The 24,967-nt window shown below is 42.8% G+C and overlaps 1 protein-coding gene across 1 annotated transcript in view; it reads left to right on the forward strand.

Annotated features, from left to right (window-relative positions):
- Nucleotides 1-20,590, forward strand: part of cckbrb (cholecystokinin B receptor b) — a gene marked incomplete at both ends in the record, with an annotated part of 35,526 nt that extends 14,936 nt beyond the window's left edge. The window contains 3 exons of the mRNA XM_080037765.1: nt 1,447-1,708; nt 6,986-7,113; nt 20,046-20,590. Coding sequence (XP_079893891.1) covers nt 1,447-1,708; nt 6,986-7,113; nt 20,046-20,590 — 935 coding nt within the window. The remainder of the gene's footprint in view (nt 1-1,446; nt 1,709-6,985; nt 7,114-20,045) is intronic.
- Between the last annotated feature and the right edge of the window lie 4,377 nt (nt 20,591-24,967).

The raw sequence follows: 24,967 nt of genomic DNA on the forward strand, positions 1-24,967 counted from the left end.
ATTGATTTGATTTGATTCTGAGTTTTGGGCAAAGTTATTTTTGCCTTTCTTGTCTTGCGGGATGGATGAAAAGTTTGATACTGCAGTCCTGTCTGTGTGTAAGGCTGTGGGCAGCATTATTATTGCATTATTTAGAATTGATGCATTAAGATACCGTTTAAGGAGCTTTCATGATGGAGCTGGTTTAACTACTTAACACAATGTTCCGTTAAATCTATAATAATGCAGCAGAAGTTGATCATAGGTTTTTACAAGGCACAATATTTCCCCCCTGAATGTAGTTAAGTAGGAGAATAAAGCTGCATTAAATGGAAAGTTGAGTAAAACCTAAAAATTGTTCTTACAGTAACCTTCTTTAGTAAATGCACTTTCCTTTCTATGAGTGGCTTTTTCTGAGCAAAAGCTAAATAAAGAGAGGGGATATGAATGCATGTCAGTTTTTATAAGAATTAAGCAACAGGTTAAAAAACAAACTCATGTACTTGGAGTATACTGAAATATTGAAATGTCCCCATGCACTTGGACAGGTAATTTGACGGCCATCTAGGAGATAATAAAAACAAATGTGCAAACATAGTGAATATGAGACACAAATTGAGAACTAAATATAATTAAAAAAACAATCAATGAAGTCAGCAACCGGGAGAATAACAAAAACATTATCATGATAATGTTAAAGTAAGAGACAAATACACTGAACAAGAAGGACATTGTGTTGAAAGGTAGAACAAATAAAGCACATGGCCTGTGAATGAGGGAGAAGTGGACAAACCCAAGTCTTTTGGCTGATTGCTCTTTGATCAGGGGGATCTGCTCTGTAGCTGCCCTCATAGGTACAGGCAACATCATGCATCCAAAATACACACACACACGCACGCACACACGTACACACACACACACACACACACACACACACACACACACACACACACACACACACACACACACACACACACACACACACACACACACACACACACACACACACACACACACACACACACACACACACACACACACACACACACACACACACACACACACTTTGTATTCTCGCTGAGGACATGGATTGGAGAGGTAAAGACTCATTTCCCGTCGTGCCCTGCCAGGAGGGGAGAAGTCAGATCACATCAGTGGTCTAGGCCAACATAATTTCTTCTACCAAGGCTGAGATAAACATCCCCGGCCACCGCCCTGCCTCACACTATGTTCATCTGCAAACACATCTCCACAGAGCTCCACCTATTGTTCTCAGTTATGATTGAAGATATTAGATGCACATCAACAAACACGTTTTTGTTACTTTTGTTATTAAGGGTCCACACTCTATTATTAGCTCAGTGCGGTAATAACTTTTCATTCATCAGAATAAAATATATCTCAGACAGACAGTCACTCATATGTTAACTGACTTTTTTTGGAACAATCTGTTTTCTTTTCTTACAGGCATATCAGTGAGCATCTCGACATTTAGCCTGGTGGCCATAGCGATTGAGCGCTACAGTGCCATCTGTAACCCCCTGAAATCTCGGGTGTGGCAGACCCGTTCCCATGCATATCGGGTGATTGCTACAACATGGGTGGTGGCCTTCATCATCATGATCCCCTATCCAATCATCAGTCACTTGGAGTCTTTTCAGCGTCCTGACAACACCACTGCTCACCAGTGTCGCCACAAGTGGCCCCTCGCAACAGCAGAGCAGACCTGGTGAGTGATTCGGGTTTTAAATGGAGTGGACTTTCAGTAACCCCAATTCTTGAACCAAGTTTTACGACTAAGTTCAGATTTATGGTGTTTATCGGCAACACTGAGAAATACATCAGCTCTGTTTCTCATAATAAAATGTGAGTGTTTATTAGTACATTTGTTTTTCTTACGATGAGTTAAAAAAAACGAGATAACAATTTTTTTTCTAAACAGCAGTAACTGTGGCAAAGTGGTAATTACAGGATAATGGCACATTGAATTTGCCTTTATTTCCCAAGATTCTCTCAAGGCATCTGCTTTTATTTATGACCTGCCAAAATGTAGCATAAATAGGCACAAATACAGCAGTGCCATAAATTCAGTGAACCTATTCAGATAAACAGCATCTTAGGCTTTCTGAACATTAGCTAACATAATCCATCATACACTACAACTCATTTTAGACCAGATACGTGATCATTTAATTATGAAATTGTGTGTTTTTTTTAGATATATCTTTATCTGTAACATGATTTTTTGGGCTGTAATTTTATGTTTTTTAAGTGATTTTGCTATACTTCAGCAGAACACACAGTGGCGTATCTTGAGTATTCATCTGCTAAAGTGAATATCAAAATAGTTGGGGCTTTATATAAGGATGAATATCTGTCTTATCCCTTGAAGGTGGCATCATTTGTTATTGATCCACTGGAAGGATAGGATATGTACGGCTGCGTGACAGAAAGTCCCACTCATGGATTAAGCTCTCTCTTAGTAGAAGTTATTCACACTGAAGGTTGTTTCTAGTCCCTTCATGGCCATCTAAGGAGCACTAAAAATAAATCCAGGAAAAAAGCAAATCCAGGTAATTTTAAAGTTTAAATAGTCATTCTACAACATTTTAACTGAAATATTATATAATGTTATTATCTTCAGGTAATTGCTTGTGAACTTGTGGAGGAATATTTGTGGGTAAAGATATCAACAATGCTAAACATTCACATTGCACACCATCCACTGCTCAGTACATCTCATTAACGGATTACGAAGCACATAATCAATAGAAAGACAAATAGAGATCATAGTGAGTGCCTCCAAACTACACACATACACACAGTGTTTTGCTGGGCACATCACATCACAGTGTGGTACATCTTCATGTATAGGCTTTAATTTAATCTTTTTCTTCCTATAACATATTGCCTCTCTTTACAACATCATAGCAAATTATCTTGTTATAACGAGGAAAAAGGCTTTTCCTTCTGTAACAGATCATTTAATTCTAACAGATCAACTTAAATGTATGGCACTTTGTGATTATTTTCATAGTGACTATAATAAAACATTTATGTGTAGTGTTGTAAATTTAGCTGGTTAGTTAAACACTTGTTAAGTGTCCAGGTTAACAGAGCACACAACAGCACATTCAATTCAACTTGCCATACGACTTGCACTCAGGTCATCCATCTTTTTTACTCTCCTCCTGTCAGAACAACAAGCTGTTTTGTATCAAATAAACTTCAGGTGAACTGTGTCCGAAGTGTGTGTGTGTGTGTGTGTGTGTGTGTGTGTGTGTGTGTGTGTGTACTTTCAACAAAACATCTAATTTATTTCCATGTTTGCGCCCAGGGCCTGTTTTTCGATTTATCTCACTTAATGTTCATTGGTTGTTTTCATAGGGAGTATTAGTGGGAATGAAGAGACTGCATTGATGTTCAAGTGTGTTTCTGCTTTTGGATTTGGAACAGGCCTTTTTCTCTGTGTGTTTTTGTGATTAATCCTCTGTACTAGATAGAGATAAGCATAATGTTGAAGCAATTGTAACCCTGTCAATATAAGGGCTACTAAAGCATTTATTGTAGGGCTAATGAAAGCTATACTTATTTAAAATGCTGTACTAAGAGAACTCTTTTTTGTTTTAAGTGTATGAAAAGGTTAGCTTGATTTTATTATAAGTGCCTTTTATTTTGAAACTCTTACGTATGAACTCTGAACTCTGTAAAGCGCGAGTAGTTGTTTACAGGAGAGTTCCGTGAGTTGCGCAGAAAGAGAGATGAGACGGAGAGAAACCAGGCCCCCAGGATGCTGCCTTCTCCGAGCAGCCAGCATGGACTAGTGGCCAACCCATTGGTACTGCATGCTGTGAATGGGAGCTTATTTTCCATGGAGCCCAGAGGCAGATTTCCCCGTCCACACAATACAAGCGGCGAACAAGATTGTGTCTCCGCAAATTGTTTCTGGATATCAATCATAGGCTCATACTTATCTTTAGACCATGTACTAATAAAACTGAAGTTTTCTCATTTAAAAACGCCACCTCAAGCGTTTTATTAGCCCAACGGCTTTCAACGTCTTTCAGTTTGTTTTCGCGGGAGGAGGAGGCATGGGTTACACTCGGTTACACTGCTTTCTTCATCCAAGAACGTCAGTGAAACGTACACTGCGCGTCACGCTTTAGGGGCGTGTTGGCACCGTGTAACGCGGAAGCCGAAGCCAGGAATACTTCCTGTATGGTCGCCCTGCGCCAATGAGCAGCTTTCATAGGAATGAATGGCTTCAACGTTCCAACGGTTTTCAGTCCGCTGTCCATTTCTTTATAGGTCCATGAGAGAAACACACGTTGTCGTTAATGCTCCGAGCTAGAACCGAACAAGCAACTGTTTTGTTTACTGAATTTTATCAGAATACCCTCAAACTAACTAATTGTCAGAGCGACGTTGTTCTTTTGGGATAGACGTGAAGCTACCTAATTTCTTTTGGTGAGTTTAACTGTGTCTGAATCATAAACGTGTGAAGCTAAACATATGCTAACGGAAATGGCCGCTGTTTAAGCCTGTCTATATGAGAGTCTGTAAAAAATTGTGTTTTCTACACGACGTAGTTAATTAGTTTTTCACATTTTATGAGAACAATACCAGTTAGATTAATGTTGAAGAGGTTGTGTGCATTTTGAAGTGCATTGAGATGTATTTTGTGAACTGTGTGATAAATGTAGGCTACTTAATAGAGGCTTTTGCCTTCTTTAGTTGTTTCGCGCCGCCACGCGGACACCATTTTGATGCTGCGGGAGAGCCCCAGTGTGTTCTTTTTCCCTTTGGTAAGAGAAATATCAATATTCTCGTCATGCCTCGTCAATATTTTCTTTTTGTGAATTAATGAATGTTTGCACTGGTAAAGTGATACATGCAACATGAGTTATGAGGACAATTGAATGTAGATTTGAATTATTCTGACTGTTAAATAAGCAATTTGAATGCAGGTTTTTGAATGTTATTCTGGCTGTGTTATACAGGTCAGGTTTTCTTTTGATGTTCGAATTCCACATTCAGTCCAAAGATGGCGAGCTACTACTGAACCAGGATCCACTGTGATGAGTGAATTGAGTTGAAATTCTTTGGACTGTGAGTTATCTAATGCCCTGCACTAGTGGTAGGATTCGCACGCCACTACTCTTCTGCATACCGTGCAACGAGAACTCTTTACGGAACTTTCATAACTTATTGGTGTGATTAACACCATACGGTCTGAGTTAAAATACCCCGGGGTACATTTTCTTTGTCCTTTCTTTTTACTTGGGCCCAATGTTATGTGATTTATTTGTTTTTATGTTTTTTTTCTATTGTGTCAAAAGATATATGTTAAAAATGAAGATATCTACTGTAATAGATACATCTTTCAATAATACATCATAAAACTAAACTTACTGTGTTGTCTCATTAATCATCCATCCTGCTCTAGTAGTCGAACCTAACAATCTGGCCCAGAATATTGTCTTACATTGAAATTTAAATCTGCTAAACCAAGAAGGTGTTACACAATCTTTGAAAAAAACAAAACAAGGAGTAATATCCAAGACTCTGGAAAAAATGCAAAGCCTGCTGCCAAGATAGAAGACAAAAAAAAACATTATTGGAGGGACATACGACTTCATTAGAATGCAGAAGTGGAGGGAGAGGAAGAAACACAGCTCCCTGTACAGGTTAATTGTGATTTATGATTTCTTATCCACTAAGCCACACTAAAAATTGTTTACCCACACAGGGCTGTACGCTTATTTTTTTAGGTGGTAGCACCGGTGCTAGCAAGCAAAAAAATTCAGTAGCACAAAAATAAATTTGGTAGCACACAAAGTAGGCTATTGAAAACTTGCATAACCTTAACCCTTGCATTTTGCTCTAATTACCTTTGAGCATGTCATCCTGGTCTCATTTGAGATTCACAATTAATATGATGCAGTAATAATTGTAGAAAAATGAATAGGGGTGCACTGATTGCAATTTAGAAAAAAGAATCTAACCTGCCAATTGCAATTTTTTGCTGATTCAGAATTATTATTATAATGTCCTTCTGTTAATTAAAACCAAACTTTAAAACATTAAACATAGCCTATTAAATAAATAAGTATACATATTGGTACAATTTAGGATAAATTAAATAGGTTGTTGTGAATGTGTTGGGAGTAGCTTTTCAGTGGCTTATTTAAAACTTTGTTTAAATAGACTAGGATACTGTTGACTGCTCTCTGCAGCTGAAGGAGTTGCCTTTCAAGTTAGAAAAAAGCGCTAACTTCCTGTTCTTACTGGCTTCAAAATAAAAGTCAACTCACGTTTGTCTAGTACGTAACAGGCTTTTAATGTGAAGGCGCACAGGAAATGTTCTGTTTGTACACGCACTACCTTAACTGCGGTAATGTGCCGTCTCCTTCCGGTAATTGCCGTTAAAGCCGTGAAGTTTTTATACCTAGAATCGCTGCATGAACACAGATCCCGAGCACACATCTTTCACCAGCCAAATTGAAGGGTGGACTCAATAACTTACTTGCCTTAGACTCATTTACCCGCAGTGTTAATGTAGAGCCCTCTTAAGCAGTGTTGTGCATCTGACCTCTGTGTTTTAAAGACAGCCTCTCCTCATTATCAACCTGTCGCACGAGTGCGAAAGGATTCGTATTCATCATCGCACGTGATCAATTTCAGTAGCAAATGCGATCAAAACTGTCGCACTGTACAGCCCTGTACCCACAGTACAACCTTATTTTCTAGTTCAATGGATATTCTGTTTTGCACAACACAGTCAAAATAGAAACCTGTTTGTGTATTAAAATAAGTAAGATCAGTATAGAAGAAAACAGTTATCACACACATTTATCAAGGACACTGGTCATTTGTCTTTTCCAGCTACAGGTTTTGTTTTAGAATGGAATTGGAACAGGGCTTCCTTTGTCCTCATGCATGAACATTGGGATTTTTTATTTATTTATTTTTTTTATTTTTTACCTCTCTCTTGTTTCTCTTTTAGGTACATTCTGCTACTGCTTGTGCTGTTTGCAATCCCAGGGTTGGTCATGATTGTGGCCTATGGACTGATCTCCAGGGAACTGTTCAGAGGGATCCAGTTTGAAATGGGCCATACAAAAGAGTCTGCCGGTGAGAGCATGGACACAACATGGTCAAAACATGAAGACAAAAGTGGGGTAGGGTATAAGATAGGCCCCTGTGTCAAATCTACAGTTACGGGCCACAATCACATTGTGTTTACATGGCTGATGTGAAGAAAATTAAACAGTTAAAATGAGATGGAATCATGAGGTATTGCATTTAAAATAAAAATGCCACTAATGCTATACTTATTTTAATGCATGCAGGTGAAATGGAAATATAACCTTTTGTCGGCACATGAGAGTGATCGCAGCGTTTGTCGTTTGTTTGCTGGTGTTCCATTTAGTGGATGGAATTGGTTGGCAGCTGTGGATCAGGGGCCTATTTCAGGTAGCTGGTTTTACATACTCTGGGTTTAACCCTGCGCTCTGAGTTGGTAAACTCAGAGCGCAGGGTTGATAAGCAACTCTGGGTTTTCGGTTTCAGAACAGTGGATCAGCGTTGGGTTTATCAACTCTGAGCGTGTTCACTCTGGGTGGAGCGTGTGCATAAAAGCCATCGTCAATGGATCGCTGATAACATGATTCACCATGGAAACAGAAGAAACAAATGATTGATCCTCCCACTTCTCCACTTCTCAAAAAAGAAAAAAAGAAATCTCCGCTCCTCCCACTAGAGTTAGAAATATTAACGAATGAGCTTATGGTAGCCTATGGAGAAGAATTAACGGGATATTGTCTCATAACTCTGATCTAATCTCCTCGGCAATTCAGAAAAAAACAGAGCAAACATTTTTTGTCAAGATAATCATTTCTCTTCCGTATGAGAAGCCATAGTCTATTTTAAAAAGTTACGCATATCAGCTGTAAAGTAATAAAGCTGGCGCGGCACAGCATTGCTTAGAGTGCCTAAAGCCTACTGTGCAGTAAACAGAACAGACTGTCGCTTCTTTTAAATGGGGAGTGAAATACATTAACGTCAAGACACATTAGGTGACAGTTTCCATTGAAGAGCCTGATTGATTTATTACCAGATCCATTTTCCTCACGTGATCACAGTTTAAATTATTATATCATTTTTATATTCATATTAGGCTATTTAACGAGGCTTGTCTGTGACTTTAGGATCGCACAAGTGAACTACAACGATCGCGTGCAGCCGCAGCGTTACATGAATCCACCTGACATAAATCTGTTCAGTGGCACAGACGTTAAAAAACATACAATAGGCTACAAATAGGTTTATTAATCTGAATGTAGAGCATGTCACGATGTGTAAGGTGGCCGCCTATATGAACGGACCGAGGGCTGAGAACAAGGCTACTGATCAGATAAATGATTGGTCAAACGTAAAATCATCAGGAAATGATAAAAACATCCCGATGGAGATTTCTATAGAGTGATTTTGCTTCAAACTGTACAGGGACACGTGTGACAGTGACACTCTTTCTTCAGTCGGAGCTGCAGCGTAAAGTGAAAACAAACTCGGGTAGGTCTAACCACCTATCCAGCAGGTTAGACCCACGGCGTATGTTGCCGCAGTAACTGACTCTCGGTTGCACTGAACCTGCTACCTGAAACGGAAAACCCAGAGTTTCCACCAACTCAGAGCGAACAAACTCTGGGTTGCCTCAAAACCAGCTACCTGAAACAGGCCCCTGGACATCACCATCTGTTTGACTCAGAGAGACAGAGGTTGTCCAAAAATAAATAGATAAATAAGAGCTTCAGAGACAAAGAAGATGGGCTACAACAAAAAAAACTATCAGGAAATGAAGAGGGGAAAACAGACAAGGAACTACTAAAATAACTTTCTGAAAATGTGTTTGATTTAATAATTGAGGAGTGGTTTTGTAAATAACGAATCGTCTCTCTCCAGCACCAGCTCCTGTTTGTATATGTTGCGATAGGGCACTTATGGTATATAGTGAACTTGTTCCACTGGGGAAGATAATCCTGACAATTAGATTTTACCAATAAATAGAAATATCCCCTGATGGATGATGACTGCGGCTCAGCAAGAATTACAAGTCACTCCTCTCTCAATTAAGATGAGCTGATGCTCTTTGATTAGCCCTGATTCACTCAGAATGGACCTCACAAATGGTTGTGTTTGTTCTCACTGAGCTGTGGTGCTTTGGCTTATTTGTTCAATTAAGACTTTTAGAAATGAACCGGCTGGCCTGATCAAACATTCCTTTAATCCACTGGCAAATGTTAGTCAAATACTTGAAAAAGACTCTACTTGAAGGGAATAACAAATCTAGTCAATAGCTCAGACATGTGCAGACGTAAAACATCACAAATTGTGACACAAAACAATGTCCTGGTAATTCAGTGTCAGGTTTTCACAAAATGGCAGGCAAGAACCCAATAGCACGACAGACAACAGTTCAGGTGCAGCAACAACGTTTTAATGATAAGCAGAAGTCAAACCAGGTAGTCCGACAGCATGGCAAACAAGTCCGGTAGGGGCAGGCAAAAGGGTAATCCAAGGTCCAAAGGGTAGGTCAAAACACAAACGGTACAGGATAGAATTGAACGCTGGAGAGCTACGTGAACACGAAAGACAATCTGGCAGAGAACTGAGGGAAATGGAGTGGAATATACGGAGGGGCTGATTAGCTGATGGGGAATCAGCCCCATCAGCTAATCCCCCCTCTAGGGACGGCTCCTGACGTCCCACCAGGCTGGTCAGGATGGTCCCTATGGAATGTTGTTATGAGGTCAGGGTCCAAGATTTGACGAGCCGGCACCCACGAACGCTCCTCAGGGCCATAACCTTCCCAATCCACAAGGTATTGGAAACCCCTTCCCCGTCGTCGCGACTTGATGAGACGATGTACCGAGTAAGCAGGCCCTCCATCAATGAGCTGGGGGGCGGCGGGGGTCTGGAGGAGGGCTGGAGCTCGAACTCCTTAACGGGTTTGATCTTGGATACATGGAAGGTGGGATGGATCCTCATGGAGCGAGGAAGACGGAGACGGACTGCAGCAGGGTTGATGACTTGACTGATGGAGAACGGACCCACAAACCTAGGAGTCAACTTCCTAGACTCAACCCGGAGTGGAAGGTCACGTGGAGACAGCCAGTTTCAAATATTTAGGTACATTTATTGATTGCAATCTAAATTTTAGTGAAAACACAGACTATATTTTTAAAACCTGTAACCAACGTCTCCATCTACTGCGCAAACTCAACTCATTCAGAGTGAGCAAGCACATTATGGAAACAGTTTATAAGAACCTTATTGAGGGCATTTTAACCTTTAATATGGCAATGTGGTATGGTAACCTAAACGTAAAAGGAAGAAGCAAGCTACAGAGAATAATAAACCTTGCCTCAAAAATCATAGGGACAAAACAGAAACATTTAAGTTGTATGTACGACGAAGTGCTGAGGAAAAAAGCTGTTAAAATAGCAAACGATCCGTCCCATCCACTCCATAGGGAGTTTGAACTTCTTCCCTCGGGTAGACGTTACAGAGTGCCAAGGGCAAATCGTAACATTTTTAAAAATTCCTTCACTCCTAAAGCGATTGGGGTACTGAACACCATGTCCCGCTGATGTGTATACTGCCACTGCTGTCCTGCTTCTTGCCCTGAAGATGTCTGTGTGTAAATGTTGTTGTTGTTGCTTTTGTTGTTGTTGTTGTTGTGTTGTCCTGCTTGTTGTTTTTTGTATGAGACCGAAGACGAATCTCCACACCGTGGACAATAAAGATTTAACTAACTAACTAACTAACTAACTAACCTTCTGACCCGGAGTGTAACCGTGTGCAGGGATCCGACGGCAGTTGGCATAACTTTGTATCGGTCGGACGAGCGCAGGAGAGCAGCACGGGCCCGCAACCAGGTGCGCCGACAGCGCTGGATGAACGCCGGGACAGACGGGATACTGACCTCTCGCGCCTGCTCAGGGAACAATGGAGGTTGAAATCCTCGAGAGCACTGGAAGGGGGAAAGACCTGTTGCCGAGCTTGGAAGTGTATTGTGAGCATACTCCACCCATAGGAGCTGCTTGGACCAGGAGGACGGGTTCTGGGATGTGATGCAGCGCAAGGCAGTCTCCATCTCCTGGTTCATCCGCTCAGTCTGTCCGTTGGATTGAGGATGGAAACCAGAGGATAGGCTGACCGTGGCCCCCAACAGCTGGCAAAACTCTGTCCAGAAACGAGAAGTGAACTGCGGCCCCCGGTCGGAGACAATGTCACAGGGAAGGCCGTGCAGACGGAAAACATGATGCAACATAAGTTCAGCTGTTTCCTTGGCAGATGGCAATTTGGGCAGTGGAACAAACTGAGCAGATTTAGAAAATCTGTCCACAATGGTAAGAATAGTGGTGTTACCCTCGGAGAGAGGCAGTCCGGTGACAAAGTCGATCGAGACGTGGGACCACGGACAACGAGGAATAGGCAGTGGCTGAAGAAGGCCGGAAGGGGCATGGCGAGCGATCTTGTGTTGAGAGCAAACACGGCAAGCAGCGATGAACTCCTTGGTGTCCTCTTCCATTGTAGCCCACCAGAACTGTTGCTTCAGCAGAGCTAGGGTGCGCCTAACCCCTGGATGACAGGCGAGGCGAGAAGAATGTCCCCACTGGAGGACCTGAGAGCGGAGATTCACAGGCACATACAGACGATTATCAGGGCAAGCACTGGGAGCCGGGTGGTCAGCCTGAGACTGTTTTACCTTGTCCACAATGTCCCAGGTAACTGCGCCGATGACCATCTTAGTGGGGAGGATGCTCTCAGGTTGTGTGGGAAAGTGTTCGGATTGGAACTGACGAGACAGGGCATCTGGTTTGACGTTCCTTGAACCTGGGCGATAAGACAGGGTAAAATCAAAACGATTAAAGAATAACGCCCACCTGGCCTGACGGGAGGTCAACCGTTTGGCTGACCGGATGTACTCCATGTTTTTGTGGTCTGTCCACACCACAAACGGATCGAAATTTAATTGAAATTGAAATGCTCTAATGATCCTTTGCAGGAAATTACAGTGTCACACAAAACAGCGTCTGGACAGACATAACAAACACACATTCCCTGTGTAACAAACACACAACCAGTGCCTCCACTCCTCGAGAGCCATCTTAACCGCCAATAGCTCCCGCTTTCCAACGTCATAATTCCTTTCTGCTGGGGACAATTTGCGGGAGAAAAAGGCACATGTATGTAACTTTTGGTCTTTACCTGACCGCTGAGACAGGACTGCCCCCACCCCAGAGTCTGACGCATCCACCTCTACGACAAACTGGCATTCTGGATCTGGTAGGATGAGGATGGGAGCAGAAGAGAACAGTGATCTTAACTCACTGAACGCCCTTCCTGCAGCAGGGGACCATTAGAAGGCTACCTTTTGGGAGGCGAGGGCTGTCAGGGGAGCTGCTACAGAACTATAGTTGCGGATAAACCTACGATAGAAATTGGCAAACCCCAGGAACTGTTGAAGCTTCTTTCGAGTGGTGGGAACCGGCCAATCCACCACAGCTTTAACCTTGGTGGGATCCATGTGAATGCTTCCGACTGAAATTATGTATCCCAGGAACGACACCTCAGTGGCATGGAACTCAGACTTCTCCGCCTTCACGAACAGCTGGTTCTCTAGGCGTCTCTGGAGAACCCTGCGGACATGCTGCACTTGGTCCTGTTCAGACTTGGAGAAGATGAGGATGTCATCAAGACAAACACAAAAACATTGAGAACATCCCGGAGCACATAATTCACTAAGGCTTGGAATACTGCAGGAGCATTTGTGAGTCCGAAAGGCATTACCAGGTACTCGTAGTGGCCCTTAGGGGTATTGAACGCCATCTTCCACTCATCCCCCTCCCGAATGCGAACTAGGTGATAGGCATTCCTGAGATCAAGCTTGGTAAACACAGAGGCCCCTTTCAAAAGTTCAAATGCAGAAGAGATGAGTGGGAGGGGATACCTGTTCTTAATGGTGACATCATTCAGACCGCGGTAATCGATGCAGGGCCGGATGGATTTGTCCTTCTTACCCACGAAGAACAACCCTGCTCCAGCAGGCGATGAAGAGGGACGGATGAGGCCTGCTGCCAGTGAGTTGTTTATATATTTGTCCATGGTCTTGGTTTCAGGGACTGACAGAGTAGAGTCTCCCCCTGGGCGGGGATGAGCCAGGGAGGAGGTCAATGGCACAATCATACGGGCGGTGTGGGGGAAGAGAGGTGGCCCGTACTTTGTTAAACACCTCCTTTAAGTCGTAGTACTCCGACGGGACACCTGATAGGCCTTTCACACCGCCGCAAAATCGGCGCTAGTTCTGGGCTTGTTCGGAGTTAGAGCCAGTGTTTTGGTTTCACACCGCCAGAGAGCCTGCTCCGGGCCGTAAAAACCGGGGGAACTCATACCCCAGGATTGAGCAGGGTTTGATAAGAACTGCTTGCGCGAACGGTTGGGGGAGGGATTATCCTGACCAACCAGAGCTTCTCAAACCTCATGCCCGCCATATTTAAAAACACCGCTACTACGAGACGTAAACATAACATAATTACCGAACGTAGCGATCAAATTGACCGGCGAGAATACGCTGTATGGGTCCTGTTTGCTTAAGAAAGAAAAGCGAGAGCCAACAAGTGTAAAAATAAGACGTATTCGCCGCTGTTGTTGTGCTTAAAGCTAGCGGTAGCTTTAGCGTTAGCCACAAGAGCAGCAGTGTCGGGTGACGTACACACACGTTTACAGTGACGTCATGACGTTGCTCTCTTGCCGGCTCCATGGCTGTCTCCGGTCGATGTGAAACCAACCGGTTCATAACTGGGATAAGGCTGTAAACAGTTTTGAACTGACCCCAACACCAGCCTGGAACTGACTCTTGGTTCATTTTGGTGTGGAAGGCCTATGAGAGATCTGGGAACTCATTAGAAGAAGGGGTGTTGCAGGTAACAAAGCAGATTTCAGACAGACCGCAAGACATTGATCACTCCACTGTAGAATGGAATCAGTCCTCCAGTCAATGTGTGGATTATGTAGGATAACTGGCTGCTGAGGTGCATTTATCAGGTGAAAGGTTAGTAATTCAGAGTGGTTACCTGATATGCCCAGATGAAGAGGAACAGTGCGATGGGTTACAGTGCAGAGGAGACGCCCATCGAGAGCAGTAGCCTCAATAGGCTCGGCCAAGGGTTCCTGGTTAATACCCAGCTGCATGGCAAGGCCCCGATCCAGAAGGTTAGTGTCAGCCCCAGAGTCAATGAGGACAGCGACAGTATGGGATAGTCCATTACAGTTGAGCTGGGCATGAAGTAGTGCTCGAGAGGGCCTTTCAGAGTTCCTGATACGGCTCACCAGCGCCCTCTGGATTCCTGGTGAGCCCTGTCTTTTACTGGACAGGAAGACACATAATGACCTCCCTCCCCGCAGTACATGCAGCAGTTCTCCCTTTGGCGCCGCTGTCGTTCAGCAGCTGACAGCCTGGTCCTGCCAAGCTGCATGGGCTCAATTGGGTCACTAGGGGCAGCAGGTGGAGGAGAAAACGTTGAAGTGGAAGGTGACACTGGAGGACGTTGAAGGCTCTGGGAAGTGCTGGTCAGTGCCCTCTCTCGCCTCCTTTCCTGGAGACGGCCGTCGATGCGGATAGCTGTGGCGATGAGAACGTCTAAATCCGTTGGAGGGTCCAGAGTCGCCAGCTCGTCCTTGATGCCGTCAGAAAGTCCGTTGTAGAAAGCGTCAGCCAGGGAGGAAGCGTTCCAGTCACTCTCCGCAGCGATAGTCCGGAACTCAATGGAATAATCAGTCACTCTCCGGCTCCCCTGAGCCAGGTTAAACAGACCACGAGCAGCCTCTCGACCAGGGGTAGCATGGTCAAACACCTTCCGAAGACCCTCCGAGAAGGCAGCCACAGAGGAACAGAGAGCCGACTGCTTCTCCCACTCGGCGGCGCCCCAGCTCCGGGCCCGCCCAGTAAACTGGGTGATCATAAAAGCCACTCCTCCGTGGGATATGTGAGAGGCTGTAGTTCAAAAGTCAATGAGCACAGAGTCAGAAAAGAGCGGCATGTATCTGGAGCTCCAGAAAAGCGCTCTAGAGCACTTAAGCGGGGCTCTGGACGGGAGACAGCAGGAACAGAAGGACTGGTGGGTGGTTGAACCGCTGGGGTCTGACTAGCCTGCGTGAGCAGCTGGAGCTGGCCGCTCAGAGTCTCCAAATGTTGATTGTGGCGTGCAGAAGCTTCCCGGAAAGCCACTTCTATAGCGGTGAACTGTTTCAAATTCTGGTGTAGAGCGGCACCTTGTGCTGCCACTTTTTGCTTAATTAGCTCTGTGTCGGCTGGGTTCATCTTTTTGGCCAGATTGTACTGTCAGGTTTTCACAAAATGGCAGGCAAGAACCCAATAGCACGACAGACAACAGTTCAGGTGCAGCAACAAAGTTGGTCAAAACACAAACGGGCGGGCGGGCGGGCAGGCAGGCTACAGGATAGGATTGAACGCTGGAGAGCTACGTGAACACGATAGACAATCTGGCAGAGAACTGAGGGAAATGGAGTGGAATATACTGAGGGGCTGATTAGCTGATGGGGAGCAGGTGAGTATGGGGAGGCCAGGTGAATGCAATTAACCGGTAGTGCAGAGCAGGGGGGAGTGGCCGGGTCTGAAATTACATGAGAGTTAGAATGGAAACCAGGAAAACAGACATGTAAAAAAACTAATGCCGTTTCTCAATTCGCGTTCTTTTCTGTACTTGTGTACTTGCGTTCTCGTAAAACGTCATCAACCGTAGCCCAAGTACTGTTCCAATTCAAAGTTCGCATCAAGTCAAGTACCCGGAAGTGTTCCTGATGTGTTCTTCAACTGGCCATTCTATCGAGGATGCATCGGTGGTGACTTGTGCGGACTTGGGGCCGTTAGATATCCCAGAATGCATTTCGCAGCGTAGTAGCAGAGCAAGGAGGCAGAGTCGGCAGAGGCGGACAAGGCGGAGAAACCCACAACTGTAAGCATAATTATTACTATTTTATAAATACTACTTTTGTTTCAGAATACCGGTATGTTGTTTAGAAGTTTTTATTAATAATTTAATTCTCCAACCTGTCAAATCCTACTTAGCTCCGTAAACGTCCGACTGCTAGCTTGCCCAGCTGTCCCACGGGGGATTTCTAGCTTCCCCCGCGGGACAGTAGCTTGCCCTGGGGGATTTCTAGTTTCCCCGCGGGACAGTAGCTTGCAGTAGCTAGTCCCGTTTGGGGGTGCAAAGTTGTGGTTCATAACCGTATGGTGAATTGCCCTAATGTGGGACACTGCTTAACCTGGGATACCTAAGGTCCATCGCATTTATCTCCTATTTCTGACACATGTTAATAGATAATATTGTTGTCAAATCCAAGCAGGGGTTCCCTGTGATTGAAATCACATGAATTCACAAATCAATGCTAAGGCTCTACATTTGAATGGTATCATGTATTGGTCAAATGTATTGGCTTGATATGTTAATATATTGCATAAGTTGTAATTGCAAATACTGTCCTCACCCTATGTTTTTTATGTATACTTTATTATACTAGCTATGTTTTTTGAGCAAATTGTTTTGATAGCAACAGTGTTTTTTATATTTTACATTCACATGTATACTGGCAAATTCAGTTACAAATGGACTTCAGGAGGCAAGAGTTTCAAGAAGAAAATCGCTACTTTATTTAGCATAAAAAACAGAAGATGTCTTTTATAGACTTCAAACATGGTTAAACTCAACATGCCAAGCAAGTTAAAATCAGCTAATTTAAATATTAAAAACTGTACACAGAGGAGAATAAAACATGTCATTACAAATATGTACATTTATTTACAAAGCTAGGAATATTTACAAACCATGTTCTTATTATCTCCAGAGACCTAAGGAAGATGGCCCACCAGCATGTTCTGATGATCCCAAACAACCTCTCCACAATGTTGCGACCTCTGGCCTTTTGTACCGGGCTTCAATATGACCTGGTAATCAAAATTCACATGGATGGGTGGCGGTAGAGCCTAATGATGGCCACGGGACGCTGCAGGCAGGAGTACCCTCCATCACCCAGCAAGAAGTAGGTGGGTACAGGGCCTAATTGTAGAACGGGGAACGCCGGAGCACGAGAGCATCATGCACCGACCCCGGGTTCCCGATGTAAATGTCTATACATTTGCTCTTAGCATCACAGATACCCTGCAGGATGATGGAAATGAAGAGCTTCCTGTTAAGTAGCTTTTCTTCTGTTCTGCAGGTGGCAGAACTCTGACATGGCACCCATCAATGCCCCGGCAGCAGATCTGAAGGCCGAGCAAAGCCTGCCCCCACCTCCTCCATCTCCTCTGGCTTGGGGAAATGGATGACCCGATGGAGGATGGCCTCCACCACGCCATGGACCGTCACCCTGCACAACGCACCACAGGCCAGCTTGAATTTGGGACGCTGCTGGCCTTGCTGCCCCGGCCGGAAGAAAGCCCATGGATGGAGCCATGAGGTCGAGGTGCTGATGGGGGTAGCCTGTCGAAGATATCCCTGGAGAGCCTGAAGGCTGGCTTCAGGTCCCCCTCCAGAAAAGAAGACAGCCAGGATAGGCACAGGGGTGTCGAGCTTTGTGTACAGCTGTGAGCTGCTTCTAAAAATAATAATAAATATATTTTTAACATCGTTGATTCAGTTATTTACTATTTATATTATTTATGTTTATTGTGTGTGTGTATATATAGCCCTGGAAAAAAATTAAGAGACCACTCCAAATGTTCAGTGTCTCTTGTTTTATTTTTAAGAGGCATGTGTTTAGCTTAAAATGAACATTTTGATTTTATACTATAAAGTACTGACAACATTTCTTCCAAATTCACAATTAAAGTATTGTCATTCAGACCATTTTCAGACCACAAATTTTAAGAAAAATCCGGACTGTTCTCTTAATTTTTTCCGGCGCTATATATATTTACTGTTGATAGATAGATATACCAGTATCTGCCATGCTTATTTGTTTATTTTAAGTACAATCAATTGCAATTATGTATTTATTGTCTGCTAAGAAGTGTTAAAGTCTATCAGAATTAAAAAATCCATTAAACATTTTACTTGTTTGATCAGTAAAGGGTCTATGAATTATTACATGCCTAGGTTTTTTTTAATACATTTTAGCCTGTTATATATGTTGTGTGTAGCCTTAAGGGGCTTCAACTTTCCACCCTGTGGTAAAATGATAATTCACTCATTACAGTCAAGTGTATTTATCAATATTAAACGATAAATTGAAAGGTTAAAAACAAGCCATAACAATAAAACACATACGACGTGAGATAGACAACTGAGGAGGGCTCGTCTCCACCGCATCCCAGCTCTGTAGCACAGTTAACGAGCCGAGGTGATGACGCCATCGAGTCCGCTGCCGTTCCAATTGCAGGTGCGTGCTCCCGTTCTCGGAAGTTTGTACTTAGAAGTCCGGACTAAGCAAGTTCGAACTTCCAAGTCCGCAAGTCCGTACTCTGTGTACTTGGAATTGAGAAACGGCATAAATTGTGGCTGAAGTTGTGACATTCAGATTCAGACCTTGCTGTGGATATAGTATTGCAGACTATTCTACTTAAGTTTGTGTGCGAAAGTTCTGCTGTAAACTTAATTATTCTAAACTAACTTAACCAGAGCAAAGATTTGTGTCAGCATAACTGTGAGTGTGCACATGGACCCTCTGATCTCCTCTTATCTCGTTCCAACATTAACCATGTCTGTATGTGTGTGATGAACGCATCATTAATATGATGATATGACTTTAAAATACACAAGACATGATTGGTAAATGAAAGTCTATTGTGTGAACTCTCTAAATCAGTGGTTTTCAAAGTGTCAGAGAGTGAGCCCCCCCCTCAGAGAACAAATTTCAGCGGAGCCCCCCCCCCCAAAAAAAAAAGAATGTTCTAAATCCTTGTGTGTTTTGAAAGATCTTTTAATTATTTGACAAATTTAAACATATTTTTGAAACATTCTAAACATTTTTGTGCGTTTTAAAACACATTTTTTAATACATTTTAGCATCTCAATCCAGTGTTTTAATCCTGCTTCCTTTAAGCATGGATAGTAGTGACAGAGTGTGCAGCGGAGTGAGAATGATAGGCAGACAGACTTGCCCAAATTATTGACTAGTTAAATGTCATTCACACACCCAGTGTTTTTTTGCTAGTGCCTCCTATGTCCTGATGGAGGAAAATAGTAGCCAGTGGAGAACCAGACCCTCCTAGGGGGGTCCGTGGGTATGCCACATTGGGTATGCGATTTTTTCTCGCCTTTTTAAAGTGAAATGCATGAATCTGGTGCACTTTGAGAGGAAAATTAAGAGGCTAAATATGAGGAATTTTGTGTGAACAAATAATTTGGAGACACTGGGTCTGATGAATTGAAGCTATTGAAGAAAGACACATAGGATTTTCCATAAAAATATTAATTTAAAATAAAAAAATTCATGCAGGGTCCTCTGGGTTGGGCCTGGGTTTGGTGCTCTTTTTCTTTAACGAGACCTATTTATCTGTAATATAATGAATGCATTTAAATGCAGTGAGAGAAACGAAGCATAAGAACTCTTGTCCAGCTATGCCGTGATCTTAATATAAAAAACACAAACTCAAACTTTTTTTTTTCCCACATATTCATCCGCGCCCCCCCCTGCCATAACCCCAAACCACTGCTCTAAATAAATGTGTGATCGCTGCACATAACCACAGAGGAGCAGAGACTGCATGCACCACAGTAAATAGTGTGGTCATGGGCCCAGAACGTGATCTATAATGTAAGCTGGATACATTTTTTGCTATCAATCCTATTGACGCAAGTATCCATAGTAGTTATCCCTTACCATATACCAATACTTGACCAAGTATTGGTCGTATATCTGGCCTAAGCAATGTCTACAAAGTACAGTAAATGACAAAAAAACTGAGTGTAGGTTGTACTTCTGTGGCATTTAATGTACATAAATGCTCCTCCCTTTGATTCTGATCTCCCACACAGATGTGAAGAATGGACTTGCCTCCACTGTGTCTGTAGGCAGTGAGGATGGAGATGGTTGCTACGTTAATGCCGCCCAGCGGCCGCACTCGATGGAGATGTCGGCCATGCCCTCAGCTGGCAGGACAATCAAGGCGGAGAGACCCCGCAGCAACACCTCTGGTGCCAAGCTGGAGGCCAAGAAGCGCGTCATCCGCATGCTGGTGGTCATTGTAGTCTTATTCTTTATCTGCTGGATGCCACTCTACTGCGTCAACACTTGGCGGGCTTTCGATGACATCTCAGCCAAGCACGCCCTATCGGGGACGCCGATCGCTTTCATCCATTTGTTGTGCTACACCTCTGCTTGTGTCAACCCGATTATTTACTGCTTCATGAACACACGTTTCCGCAAAGCTCTGCTGGCCACATTCTCCTGCTGTGTTGCACCTTGCCATCGCCGCCGCCGTCGCCGCGGGCTACGGGACAACGAGGAGGACGTTATGGCAACAGGAGCGTCCATGTCCAAGTTCAGTTACACAACAATCAGCACCATGGGAACCTGCTGAGACAGATGGATGCAGGCACAATCAAGAACAGACGGTTACTACGGCAACACATTACCCCACATCCTTTGTCTTTAGACCAACTCGTATTCATGGGGAATGTGGAGTTGGGGAAAACACAGGCCTTATATGCCTATTGTAGCAGTTTAGAAGCTTTGCCCATAACTGTGATAAAAACAAATAATGCATTGAATATTTAATGAAACCTAGTTTTACAGTGTAAATACCTCCATATCTATATAGGAAAAGCAAACACAAACCTGTGTACCAAAATAGTTTGCTTAGATGTTTATGGCGGGGCATGTGTGTGTGCTTGTGTGCAGTGCAGCGGATGTGAGTGGTGGTGGTGGGCTGTGTGATATGTGAGGGAGGCAGTTTGATAACATAGCTTCCATTAAGTAGCTATAAAAATAGGAAGACCATTTTGCTATGTCATTTTTACATTGTGTTTTACATTTTTCTGACAGTTGGTAATGTTTCTCTGGGATTGATTGTGATGCAATTCCCTTGTGGAGTTTTGCCTGATTTTAAATATTTTGTTATATTTGTCTTCTGTTGATTTGCCTCATTCATCACAGGCGCCCTAATCACAGGCAAATTGTAACTTGAGGGGTTTGGAAGTGGAGTTTCAAGACTCTAAAAATATTCTAGACAAACTGAAAATCCTCTCAGAAGATAGGAATTTCCTCCAGATGGGGACTGATGATTGAGTGGGTTGCCAGTTCCACACAGCTCCGCGTTCGCAGAAAACACTTCAGTGGTATAAACAGCTTAGATGGGGACTGGTGATGCCTTGGTGGTTGTAAACTGTAATGCTAGTCATGTTTTTGAGGTTTAAGACACAGCTTTTTTCTGTATATGCTACAATGTTTGTTCATGATGTGTCCTCCAAGTGGAAGTATCAAATGTGAGAAATGTGACTTTACAATTTGAATCGGTTCCTTTCTCAAAAAATGCCAAAAAAAGTACCGTGCAATTCATGGAGTATCTAGAAAGTAATCTGGGCTTTCTACGAGACTATTTAGTAACAGCTACTTTATTATTATATTCTTTATACAATAGTTTACAATAGAAAGTGCTGAAGAAGTCAGGCTACATTCAGGCTGTTCCAATACCCATACTTTCTGCTATTTAGTATGGTAGAGAAAAGATTTAGGATGTCCCAATTCTTGTAGTCGATTTGGTATGCTTAAAAAAACCCGGATGTCTACTAGATCCGGCCGAGATTTTAGTGTTGAAAACAGCATTCTATTTCAGCGATTCTGACACACAACCCAGTGCACACCGGAAGTGACGTCACATCGACGGCGCTTTCATATGAAAACAACCGGGGCTGTGACGGATATAAAAGCAAGAGGCAAGATCAAGGCGCAATGTTATGATGAAATAAATAAGTAAAAGTATGTCCTAACTGTAGCATACTGCATCCTAACTAGATAATTTTTATGGTCAGGTGTAGTATGTAGAATATAAAAAAGAAATAGCATGTGATTTGGAACACAGGGTAAATTTTGATAGAGAAACATAATGAACCTTAAAAAATATATATTCCAGTTTTCTATATCAGATGAAAGGTATATGTCACTAAAAATACACTTTGTATACAGTGCACAGACAAGCCTTTACTGAGTCAAACTTGTGACCCATCAAGTTTACAACTCTAAATCTAGCTGCCTTAAGGGTCAACACTTACTAATAACTCTGTACTAAACTCACCTGAATTGTGTCAAATGTAGAGCAAATGTTGATATTGTAAAGGAAGACAGCTTTCAACATATGATATAAGCCAAATGTGTGACTAAGTAATCAACCTAATTTGTGCTAATGTGGCTGAATATTAGTCTGAGACGGGTAAGTGTCTATCTGTTGCTTTCCAGTAACTGAAAAACTACTGTGATTGTGAGCATTTGTGTTAAGTATATTGTGCTTGGTGAAGATAAAAAAAGGGGATTCATATATGTCCAGTAAAATATTTGACTAAAAAGAACTTCAAACATGAGATTATGCTTGAACAAAGGGTCACGTGAATATGTTATTTTGTTGTACAGTGGCTTATACAAGCAGTAAATGTTACTAATATGTTGTGTTTATTACCATACAGTATGGAGGAGGTTCATTGCAGTCTCACTATATGTTTTAAAGGAGGTTTATACACAAATATGTTCAGTGGTTGTTCAGTGATTTGGGGTCTCTGTTGAGCTCACCTGCAGGCTATAAATGGGCAGCCAGGGTCCAGATGTCTCTTTTTGTCAGACCCTGTCTAGCTTGCCTGGCTCTGGCTCCCCTGCTCACCTCCCACTAAGTTTGTTACAGCCTTAAAACCCTGCCAGGCCGAACCTGTGTATTTCACCTAGCGCTTCAAAGCACAGTGCTGTCAGTCTCACAGCTAGCAGATATACTGTATGGCCTGCCGTAGTAAAACATTTTTGCCTGCAGCTTTTGTGGTTTATTGTGCACACTTTTCCCTTTGTGTTTGAAATATAAATCACAGGGATGCCTTACTGTAGCCTGTAGGACCCTAAACTACAGTAAGACAGAACATTTCATCATCTGAAACCTCCATTTACAGCAAATGACAATCTTGTCGACACACCTAGACGAGGACAATATAAATCTATTTGCTTATCGCTTACTATGTGCTGCTATACTATGTGTGTCAATGTGTGCAGTTCATGTCCAGTGTACAGAGGAGGACAAAGTGACAACAAGAACGCTACCTTGACTTTTTGCCCTTGTTTCACTGAACAGACTCGGGCTCCAAATAGCTGACAGTTTCTCACAATCGTTTTGTCAGAGACATGTCTTACTGGAGGTTGTTGATTATGAGTGGTACTCGGAAAGAGTTTTTTTTCAAATGGAGAGCTGTGAGGCTTATTTCCCTGCTGTGTTACAAGGGCCGTTTGACTTTATGATGTGCTCCCCAGCCTCATCCAGTCGCCACAAATAGGAAAAAATATCTCCCATCTTCGCAAAATGAATAATAGCCATGGAAATTAAAACTCATTATAAAAATAAATGGGATGAAAAATATGCAGTAGGTAGTGGTTGGATCTCTAATAAAAATATTACAAATATGAAAGGACAAATGTCATAGAGAACAGAAGCTTTAAAGGTTACTGTAAATGCCACATTCAGTCCTATGTTTAAAAATGTCACATCAGTGTTCATTTTCACAAACTCCATATTTTATGTAACATAATATTATTTTGCAAGATATAGTCAAGGCAGAAATGTCCATTTCCTTAAATGACAGCATGCAATTATTAGCAAAAAAAAAAAAAAGCTTATGAATTTTCCTGGCCAGAAAAATGCATTTGTTTTTTAAAGGTTAATATATTTTTTTCAGCATTATAAATGGAAGTCTCCATCTACCTCCATCGTTTAGAAATAGTTGATGGATCCCAGAACAGAAATACCAACGCCGGACATTAATGGACAATAGACTTGAACAATCTGCACGGATACACAAGTAGGTGTAATTGAGAAAATGTACTTGGTTGCACAGTAATCCATCATCATCAGTCAAGACAATGAGGTGGCCTTTATAAAGTGACAACTCCTAACTCATTCTTTGGCTTATTATGACCCTGCTGCTACCCGTTCCTCCACACAAAGCTGTTTCTAGTATTATTGATTCATTCAACGTTTACTTTTAGCGTTAGCGTATATCTCGGTGGTTCTTCTATTGGGCTCTTGGAAGCTTAATTGTATTCTCCTTTGAAACTATCACAGCTGCTTGGTTTGCCCAGCACCCTGATAAGCACAGCCTGTTCATCCAGGTGTAACTATTTGTCACAATAAATGCTCCTATATTCTTTGACACGAGTGAGTAATGGTGCAGCTGTGCTCAGGGGGAGTTCTGCTAGTGAACGATAAGGACCCTGTCCACAGGTGTTGCAGAGGGACTCTCTAGGGCGCAGGGGTTGGCAGTTTAGGGAGAGTCATTATTGTTTAATTTGAGCAAAGCTGGTATTTGAGGAGTCCGACTGGGCCGCACATCCAGGTGCATTCATGACGAATCCTCTCTGGTTAATGAATGGCAAATTAAACTCCTTGAGCTTATCCATTCACCGTAAACTCTTTCTTGCTCTACAATTATGTCCCTTGACTACCAACTCAGCTACTGTTCAAAATAACTACGGCCACCAGACGGCTTTGTCACTTGGCTGTTGTGCCCCTACTGCCCCCCCCCCCCCCACACACACACTTAAAATATAGACACAAGATGGCCAAAACATTAAAATGCATGATGTGCTATCGTTGATGTTGTATGTAGCCAACACATTTTCAGTTAATTAAAATATCAAATCAACACAGTGGGCTTTGGCAGCACCTGTGAGCCTGGGCTTTGGTTGCCAGATTTGACTATATGTGTTTTAG

This window comes from Ammodytes marinus (assembly GCF_949987685.1).
Source record: "Ammodytes marinus genome assembly, chromosome: 12".
Taxonomy (NCBI): Eukaryota; Metazoa; Chordata; class Actinopteri; order Uranoscopiformes; family Ammodytidae; genus Ammodytes; species Ammodytes marinus.